An 11,046-nucleotide genomic window follows, 5' to 3' on the forward strand; every position below is an offset into this window, starting at 1 on the left:
TGAACATGTTCAGGCAGTTATGGAAGAGTTTACTGAGTTGATGCCTATTGCTCGAGTGTTGAAAAACAATTGGAGCTACGTGCAAAGATGTTTTTAGTTGTTACATTTGCTGGCTTCCATCCTATCTTGACTTGGTGCGAGATCGAATTTTGGCTAGCCTCACTGTTCCTGCTATGGATGACCTACTCGCTCGATTATTGTGATTGGCTACACCACTTATGTCCTCTAGTCATTTGGTGATACCTGCAAAGTCTTCTATTCTAGCATCTCAAACTAGAAATCGATATAAAGGCCTTTCTGGGAAACCTCGGCCAAGGTATGGCTATTGTAACGAATTGGGTCATGCGCATGATTGTGTGCCACTCTCTCCATTATAAACCAAAGAATGCTCATGTTGCTCTGACTTAACTCATTGGTAATCAAACAAATCAACTTTTCTCTTTATTTGAAGTGGAATATAATGACTTCTTTCGTATCGGGCGAGTGAGCAGACATCTTCATTAGTAGCTTCCGCTACTCAGACCAATAATCCTATTCCTTATATCTCACAATACACCAAACTTGGCCCTTGGGTCATGAACTCAGGTGCTTCTGGCCACATTTTCGGTAACAAATCTTTATTGTCTAATATCATTTACTCTTGATCCATTCCCACTATAACATTAGCTAATGGTTCTCAGTCTAGGGCAATCGGAGTTGGTCAAGTCAATCCTTACTTTCCTTGACTCTAATAATGTTCTTTTTGTCCCTTTAGTCTTCTGTCAGTCACCCGTTTGGTTAAGTCAAATTGTTTCGTCTCATTTTTAGTGACTTCTTTGTTATACAAGGCCTCAGTACGGGAAGGATGTGAGTTTATGGGCTTTATTACCTCAATTGCCATAGGTACACTGCAGTTTGTTTGGTCTCTAACTCTCCAGATTTATGATTGGGACATCCTAATTTATCTGAACTTCATAAGATGGTACCTAGCTTGTCCAGATTGTCTAAGTTAGATTGTGAGTCATGTCAACTAGGAAAGCATACTCGAGCTTCTTTTCCACGTAGTCCTAATAATCGTGCAGAGGCTCTTTTTCATTTAGTTCATTATGATATTTGGGGTCTTAGTAGGGTTAGTTTTACGTTGGGTTTGATGTATTTTGTTACTTTCATTAATTATTACTCAAGGTGTACTTGGATTTTCTTAATGAAAGATCATTCTGAATTATATCCATATTTCAAACTTTTTGTGTTGAAATACAAAACCAATTTGGTGTTTCGTTCACACTTTTCGTAGTGATAATGCCCGTGTATATTTATCTTGTTAATTTCAACAATTTATGTCTTCTCATGGCATTCTTTATCAGATACTTGTCCTTGACTGCTTAACAAAATGGGTTAGCGTTAAGAAACAATAGGCATATTGTTGAAACTGCATGTACTCTTCTTATACAAGCAAATGTTCCATTGCCTTTTCGGGGGACACAACACTCGCTTCTTATTATCTAATTAACCATATGCCTTCTCTACTATTCAAAATCAGGTTCCACGCTCTGTTTTGTTTCCCAAGTCAACTTTGTTTTCTTTTCAACCACGTATCTTTAGGAGCACTTGCTTTGTCAATAGAGTGAACTCTAGGAAACGACAAATTGGCTCCTCGTTCTTTTAAATATTGGTTTCTTGGTTATTCAAGGGTACAAAAGGGATATTGATACTTCTTACCTCACCTCTAGCAATACCTTATGTCTGTTGATATTACTTTCTTTGAAGGGCAACCTTACTTTACATCCTCTCCTGCTGAACAGTTAGTCATTGCTGACAGTTCTATCTTTTGGGGACCCCACCATCGTCTATCCTTCCACATCACCTTCTACAGCTTTATCTTCCGCCTCTACACCTCCATCGCTATTGACTTATCGTCGTCGTCCACGTCCAGATGATTCGTGCCCGCCACCAGAATCCTTGTCTGTTGAGCACTTGTCTACATAAGTCTCCTTCCATCTCCACTTATAAATAATTGCTCTACTTGTAACCCTCATCTTATCTATACTTGTTTGAGCTATCCTTGTTGTCACCGACCCATTCTGCCTTTGTATCATCACTATTATCTGTGTCTATTCGTAAGACTACATAAAAAACTCTTTCTCATTCAGGTTGACAACAAGCTATGATTGAGGGGATATCTGTCTTACACTCTAGTGGTACTTGGGAGCTCGTTCCTCTACCTCTCGGTAAGTCTACAGTTGGTTGTCGTCGATGAACACAATCACAGAGGAGTTTAAATAAGGCCTGATCACTCGGTGCATTAAATCCATAAACGCGGTTGAAGCATTAGTCAACCCAAAAGACATCACAAGGAACTCATAATGACCATAACGATACCTAAAAGCTGTCTTTGGGTTATCCTCAGCCTGAATCCTCAATTGATGGTAACCAGATCTCTGATCAATCTTAGAGAACACCGCTGCACCTTGAAGCTGTCCGAACAAATCATCAATGCGAGGCATAGTATAACAGTTCTTCACCGTCACCTTATTAAGCTACCTATAATCAATACACATACGCATGGAGCCATCCATCTTCAAAAACAACACAAGGGCTCCTAAGGAGACATACTCGGTGTAATAAAACCCTCACCAAGAAGATCCTGAAGCTGAGAATTCAACTCCTTAAGTTCGGCAGGAGCCATACAGTAAGGTGCCATAGAAATAGATCAAGTGCCAGGCTCAAGATCAATAGGGGGGAATACCAGGCAGGTTGGTAGGGACCACATTGAAAAGCCCACGAACTACAGGAACAGAGTCGAGCGATGGATTCTCAACATCATGAATATAAGCGAGATAAGACTCGCAACCCCTTGAAATAAGCTTCCTTGCATGAATATAAGAAATAATCCCCGCCAGCTTGCGGCTAATCGCTCCCTGCCACACGACTGGGGTATATCGGGCATGACTAAGGTAATGATCTTGGCAAAACTATCCATGACTGCATGATAGTGGGATAACCAGTCCATGTCCAGAATCACATTAAAATCCATCATATCCAGAACAATAAGATCAACATGAGTATCAATATCTCTAACAGTCACGACACAGGATCTGAACACCCGATCCACTACTAAAAAATCACCCATGGGAGTAGATACACGCAAGGGCACATATAATAAATCCTAAGATAACTCTAACCGTGGAGCATAATAAGCAGATACATAAGAATAAGTGAATCCCAGATCAAATAAAGTCAGGGTTGATTGACGGCATACCAAAATCGTACCTGTAATAACAGTATCCGAAGACTCGACCTTGTGTCTAGCAGGTACTGCATATAACTGACCGCGTCTTCCACCTGGCTGGCTTCCTGACCGACTTCCCATCCTACCTGCCGAAGAACCTCCTCGAGTACCCTGTAAACTACCCGTACAACCTTGATAACCACCTCTAGTTGAGGGATGAATTGCTCTAATAGGGGGGAACACTTTGAGATGAAGCAACAATAGCCCCACGACCAAGGCATTCTCGCGAATAGTGATCGTGAGCTCCACAATTATAGCATGTCACCTGAGCTGAACCAGAACCAATAAATCCGGCTGACCTGGAATAACCACCACGTTTAGAATGACCCGAAGATGCACCTCTTAAAGACTGACCACTGCCCTGACCAAGGCGATCACTAGCACTAAACCGACCTTTGTCAATAATCTGAAGGGCTGCGCTGCCCGGAAAGGTTGACTAGGCTGACTCTGAGGCTGATCGGATGGACGCGGAGGATATCTACCATAAAAATGGCTACCTTTGAATCGGGAACTACTACGGCTCCCACTGAAACTGCCCTGATGTCCTAGGCCTCTTATCGCTGCCCCCACAGGCCTCACGATGCATCTCCTCCATAAGTTGAGCATGATCCGAAACCTCAGCAAAAGATCTACCCATAACAACCAAACTCTGAGTAGACATACGAAGGGAAAGTCTCAACCTTCTGACAAAACAACGAACTCTCTCTTACTCAGTATTCAGAATAGAAGTTTCATGCCTAGCCAACTCGTGAAAACGAGCCTCATACTCCGCAACGGTCATGGAGCCCTGCTCCAATCTAGAGAACCGCTCTCTCAAACGATCTCTAAGGCTGCGAAGCATGTACTTCTCCAGGAACATCGAGAAAAACTGAGGCCATGTCAAAGGTGAAGATCCAGCTGGTCTAGAATCCATCTAACCTCTCCACCAATGTCGAGCAGCTAAGTTCAACTGAAATGTGGTGTAATCCACATCGCGAGTCTCAACTAGGCCCAAATAACGGAGCCTATCCTCTCAAGCAATCAGAAACTCATATGCGTTCTCGCCCGGAGCACTAGAAAATCTTGGCGGAGCCAATCTCGAGAAACTACCCAATATCTTTTGGTCCTCGGCTAAGTTGCGCGGACTCTTCACTCTCGATGCTGCACCCATGTCGGATTCTCCAAAAAACGCTAGCTTTGGTAAATCCGACATGCACCTGTTGACATCTTTGAAGAGTTCGAGCAGCATAGGTCCTCAGTAGACATATCAAGTCGGGCAACCACTGGCTGAGCAACTACCGGCTGACTAACCGCATTTTATCATGCCAACACCTAAAACCTTGCATTTTATCATACCAATACCTAAAACCCTGCATTTTATCATACCAACACCTAAAACCCATCCCAAATCTAACACAATATCATAAGCATACTATGAATTAGCTCAATCTAACAAGAGATAAAACCTAGCCTACCTGGATGCCGAAGAAATCTCACAAGATTCGCTAAATCATCGTTTTTCACTTCGAGAAGCTTCCGCAAAATGCCAAGCTATCAAAATCACATTCTACTCATCAATACAAGAATAATAATACCCATATTGCACTATTGTGCTTCGGGTCCAAAAATCACATCAAAATCCCATGTTGGTCCTATTTATGGAAAATCATGTTTCCGGATCCAACCCAACGTTCCCACATGCTCAAGGAATCATTACCCTAAAAAATGGGTGAAATCTGAGCTAATTTGGGGAAGAAATGGAAATTTCTACCATGAAAAGGGTAAAATCTTACCATAAATTGAAAGATAATCGCGTAAACAAATGTTTGACAAGCTCCCAAATCACCCACAAGCTCCAATTTTAAGCTCTCTCTAATTATGGTTTTAGCTCTCTTGGAATGGATAAAGAATGAGCAAAATCGTGCTAAGAGGGTCTATTTATACCCATACCAGGATCTTGGGTCTCGCTATTGCGACCTGATGTTCGCGATCGCAGTATATTGGGTCTGTCAAAGTGAATCGCGATCGCTATACTTAGCCCCGTGATCGTGGCTCTGCTACCCTGCTTAAGGGAGTCACGATCGCGACCCCAAAGCGTCGCTATCACGATGTACCAGATACAATTGTAGACTTGGAATTTTTCAAGTTCGCCAAGCCCCCGGGATTCATCTGGAATCCCGTAAACGCAAACGAACTATGTAACCACACCAAATTCGATGTTTCGGACCTAATGGTGCTGCCAAAATTTTCATCCTAGGTCGTTTCGACAAAATGTGGGTTCTACACCCAATTTCCAATTTCTTAATTTTTTGAATTATAGGTCGAAATGATCCCGGATGCCTTGGGACTCAAACCAAAGGTCCTCTTAGACCATAATCGAATTTCCAGAGCTGCTGGAACAATCAGAATTTGCATTCAAGGTTGTTTGACTTAAGTTTTTGCCCGATGGCAATTTAGAACCAGCGAAGACTTCAAAATAGGGAATTGGCTCTAAAAATGAAACGAACGGCCCGGTAACTAAACTGTTAGTTCCTGCAAGTCATAAATGACTTGAGGCAGCTCTAAAGAAGCTCTAACGGCAAAAATAAACGAAAACATAAAAAATGACATGAAGGGTCATTACACGAAGCTTCTCTCTTTTATTTGGGTGAAAATGGAAAGAAGATAGCTAACGCTCAACTCTTTTTTTCTTCCCCTGGGGGAGGGTTGACCTGTCAAGAACCGCATGTCTAGAAGATGAAAGTAGCGAAAATAAGATTTTGATATAGATATGTGGACATACTTAGATAGGATTATGAGCGAACATATTCAGGATAAGGTGAGCTTGGACTCCGTGGTGGACAAGATTAGGGATGCGAGATTGAGATAACTCAGGCATGTGAAGAGGAAATGCACAAGTGAGGAGGTGAAAGAGCTTGATTATGGTGGGGTCTCATTGGAGATAAAGGTAGGTCGAAGAAGTATTGGGAGAGCTGTTTAGAAAGGGCATAACACACCTATATGCTGTAGCTTTAGCTTACCTAAGACATGATCCAGATATCCGGATATGGAGGTCGAAAATTAGGGTAAAAGATTAGTAGGTAGTTGGGCATTGTCTAGTTTCCCTTATCAATATTATTATTATTACTTTTCCTACTATCATTCTTCAATTTTACTTTTTCCTGTTGTTTCTTTTGCTTTTGATAGCATATTACTTTTATTTTTTTTCCATTATCTTTTACATGTCTCCTTAATTACCGCATTTCCTTTTCTTAGTGTTTTTATATACTTGTGTCGAGGGCTATCAAAAGCAACCTCTTTATCTTCATAAGGTGGGGGTAAGGCTGCATGTGCATCCACTCCCCAGACTCTATTTGGAGTGGCTGACTAGGTTGTTTAACATCATTTTTAGGGCAAAAAAGATGCCCGAAGCTTGGAGATGGAGTACGACAATTCCATTATATAAGAACAAGAGAGACATTCAGAGTTGCAACAACTATAGGGGTATTAAGCTGTTGAGTCATACTATGAAGGTTTGACAAAGGGTGGTAGAGTTGAGGTTGAGGAGGATCGTGACTATTTCCGAGAATCAGTTTGGTTTGATCGCTCGACTATTAGGCCATTCACCTCGGGATGAGATTAGTGGAGTAGTTTAGGGAGAGGAAGGATTTCCACATAGTGTTTATTGATCCTGAGAAGGCATATGACAAAGTCTCGGGAGATCCTGGGAGAGTCCGTTGAGGTGCTTGGAGGCTAGAGGGGTACCCGTGGAACATAAGGTTGATCCAAGACATGTACGACGATGCAAAGACTCGTGTGAGGACGGTAGGGGGAGATTTAGAGTACTCTTCTATTCTGACAGAGTTGCATCAGGGTTCGACTCTTAGCTCGTTTTTATTTGTCTTGGTTATGAATGTTTTGATGCGGCGTATTCAAGGTGAAGTGCCTTGGTGTATGTTATTTGCTGATTATGTTGTATTGATTCACGAGACCAGGGAGGAGTTAATGATAAGTTGGATTTTTGGAGACAGTCCCTTGAGTCTAAAGGATTTAGGTTGAGTAGGACCAAGACGGTGTACTTGGAATGTTAGTTTTGTGATTTGTCCCATGAGGCTGACGTAGTAGTGAAGTTGGATTCTAAGGCTATTCAAAAGAGGGAGAGTTTCAAGTATCTTGGGTGTATGCTTTAGGAGAATGGTGAGATCGTCGAGGATGTCACGCACCGTATTGGTGCATGGTGGTTGAAATGGAGGCTCGCTTCGGGAGTCTTGTGTGATAAGAAGTTGCTTCCTAAGCTTAAAAGTAATTTCTACAGAGTGCAGTTCGACCAGCTATGTTTATGGAGTGAAGTGTTGGCCAGCTAAAAACTCCGACGTCCAAAAATTAAAGGTGGCGGAAATGAGAATGTTGCGATAGATGTGTGGACTTATCAGAAGGGATAGGATTAGAAATGGGATTATTCGGGAGTGGCTTCGGTGGAGGACAAGATGCGGGAAGCGAGATTGCGATGGTTCGGGCACGTGATGAGGAGGGGTATGGCTGCTCCAATACGGAGGTGTGAGAGGCGGGCTATGAATGATTTTAAGCGAGGCAGAGGTAGACTGAAGAAATATTGGAGGGAGGTAATTAGGTATGACATGGAGCAGTTGCAGCTTATGTAGGATATGATCCTTGACAGAAAGGTGTGGAGGATGCAGATTAGGGTACAGGGTTAGTAGGTAGGTGTACGTCTGCGATTGTAGGGAAGATTTCTTTGTTTGTATCTGTGCGTATAGTTTCTTGTTGTCCCTTGTTCATGTTGTTTTTGTGATGTCTATGATTTCGAATAGCTAGTTTATAGTATTACCTTGTGGGTGTCTTGTTTCCTTTATTATGTAGTGGTATGATATTCCTTTTTGTGGTTTGCTTTTATGCTTTTGTTTGTTATACTGTTATCTGTCCTGAGTCGGGATCTATCAAACACAAGCTCTCATCTGAGGTAATGGTATGGAACCCCCCCCCCCCCCCCCCCCCCCCCCACCACACACACACAAACCACAAACCCCAACCCAACCATTTACACTGTGTATGTTGTTGTTGTTGTACTTTAGATATGTTGTTATTTTATTGTTTGGTGGTCTGTACGAGAAGATACTTTTGTTTTCATAATGTCAGTGTTCTAGTAGTCTGATGTTTAACAAATTTCATTCCGGTTTTGTTCTTTTAACAGATTAGGCGAAGCATTTGATAGAACTCTCCTTAACCATCTTTTGAAGATGTTCACTGCCTTAGGGATTTATGCTGAAAGCTTTGAGAGACCATTTCTTGAGCGTACGTCTGAGTTTTATGCTGCTGAAGGTGTCAAATACATGCAACAGTCAGATGTTCCAGATTACTTGAAGCACGTGGAGGTGTGCTTCTCCACTCCCTTTAACTTTTTTTTTGATGAAGTAATAAATTTCACTAGACAAGGGCAAAAGCTTGCCAGTATACACGAAGTAAACCAAAAGTAGAAAACCTTACAAGAGGATTCTACAAAAGGCACCCACTCATGAAGGAATCTTATGTGTGCACCAAAAAGAAATAAGGGAAAATAGGCTATTCCTTAAGTGTAAAAAGTTTTATGAAGTAATAAATTTCACTAGACAAGGGCAAAAGATTGCCAGTATACACGAAGTAAACCAAAAGTAGAAAACCTTACAAGAGGATTCTACAAAAGACACCCACTCATTTATATATGAAGGAATCCTATGGGTGCACCAAAAAGAAATAAGGGAAAATAGGCTATTCCTCAAGTGTAAAAAGTTTTATCTCTACTCCCTCAAAAGCCCTTCTATTCCTTTCTCGCCATATGATCCACATAAGTGCTAGGACGAGCAACATCCCATTCCTTACATCTTCTCATCCTTCTTCTCCGTGCCCAACTAACCATTGTTTCTTTCAAAGTGCTTGGCATCACCAACTCAACTTTGAACCATCTCAGAGTTTCTCACCATAGACAAGAAGCTATCCGACAATGCAGAAGAAGGTGATTCACATCTTCACCTAATTCTTTGCAAATGAAACACCAACTGACACAAATTATCTTTTTCTTCCTTTCTCCGCTGTCACGATCAATCCCCTCGTAGCTAACCAAGTGAAAAAACCATATCTTTCTTGGTACACTAGAGATCCAAACTGCTAAATGTGGAAGATCACTCTCTTTCCTAGTTAGAAGTTTCTCATTATATGAATTCACTGGAAAAACCCCATGCCCCTAGCCATCCATCTCCCTACGTCATGGTTCTCTATATTGGCTTTTGTTGGTGAAGCAAATCAAGTAAGTTCTCAAATTCTTCAAAATCCCATTCTTGCAAATTTCATCGAAACCTCAAATCCCAAAGCATTTCTCCCCCTTGTGTACTTAACCGTTGAATCAACATCTCTTTTTGACTAAATATTCTGTACATGTTAGAAAAAGTGATTCTCAACATGCCTGTAACCGGCTGTTTTGAGCTACAAAAGTTAATAATGGGATTGATTTACCGTCTTTTAATAATACCCTCTCTATCTATAATTTCACCTTGAACTTCCTTTCAAGTAGGGTTGGCAAATGGGTAATTTGGGCAGAAGTTTTGGGGGTGGGGGTCAAGATGGGCGAACGCCCAACCCTGCCCAAAGCTTGCTTGGATTAAGATGTGCTGGGTCAAGATGTGCTAAATGATGGGTGATTAACCCAACCCGTCCTATTGACTCAATATCTATTATTTCTTTTTAGAGATGTTACTAAAAAATTTTAGCCAAATATCCACAAACAAACCTTCATAAATATAATGTTATAAAATTTTATAAATTTATATACTTGTACAACCACAAATTTTAGAAATGTAAACTAATTAAGTGTAATATGCAACTATGCATATCACAGATTCATGCAAAAATTTCATCACAATTTCTAACGGTAAACTAGGTTTTAATATAGACTTTATGGCAATATATTACTTAATGGGATTGCATTTTATTTCTTATTATCCAATTAGTTTTGATGCATAAAGTTCAAGTACAGGAAATAGTATTTTATTCCCCTTCTTCACAACATTTAATTGGTACAAACAATTTTACATCAATTTTGTAGCATCACAATGAATCAAAAAGGAGGTTTTGGCATTTAATCATTAATGTTACACATGCACTTATTGAACATTCATTCTAAAAAAAACATGCACTTTTGGAACATTACATTTTCTTTAAATTTGAATTTAATTTTGTTAAATAAAAACCAAAATAAAAAATAGACGTAATATTGCCTCCATTTCAAGAATAACGAATGTTTTGAACTATAATGGTATGGTCTTCTAATTTTTTGTCAAGAAAAGACATTCCCCCCGAACTTGTCCGCTCAACTTACTTTAGCCCTTTAACTTCACTGATAATTATTTACCCCCTTAACAATTTTATAGTGAATTAAATACCACCCTAATGATATAATACCACTCTCACCACGAAGAGTGTATTACACGCACCTACACATCAAAGCCATATCACTGCCACGTCGTTGCCACGTCACAAATTATTTAAAGTGTTCTTTTTAGGTACTAATTTAAAAAGTGATATATATATATATATATATATATATATATATATATATATATAGTACGAAAACCCCAAAGATATTCCAAGCCTAATAAATCCTATAGAAATAAACGTTCTAGGCATCGAACCAAGGAAGAACGTGAAACTAGAAAATCCTTTCGTAAATCTACCAGATTCACGAAAAATAGATCCAAAAGAGAATTAGCCAAAATTAAATGCTATAAGTGTAACCAGTATGGTCATATAGCTCCAAACTGCAAATTACAAAA

The 11,046-nt window shown here is 40.3% G+C and overlaps 1 protein-coding gene across 1 annotated transcript in view; it reads left to right on the plus strand.

Moving 5' to 3' along the window:
- Window positions 1-11,046, plus strand: part of LOC107858424 (cullin-4) — a 57,101-nt gene that overhangs the window by 22,887 nt on the left and 23,168 nt on the right. The window contains exon 4 of the mRNA XM_016703074.2: window positions 8,436-8,616. Coding sequence (XP_016558560.1) covers window positions 8,436-8,616 — 181 coding nt within the window. The remainder of the gene's footprint in view (window positions 1-8,435; window positions 8,617-11,046) is intronic.

Source organism: Capsicum annuum, chromosome 2, assembly GCF_002878395.1.
Source record: "Capsicum annuum cultivar UCD-10X-F1 chromosome 2, UCD10Xv1.1, whole genome shotgun sequence".
NCBI lineage: Eukaryota > Viridiplantae > Streptophyta > Magnoliopsida > Solanales > Solanaceae > Capsicum > Capsicum annuum.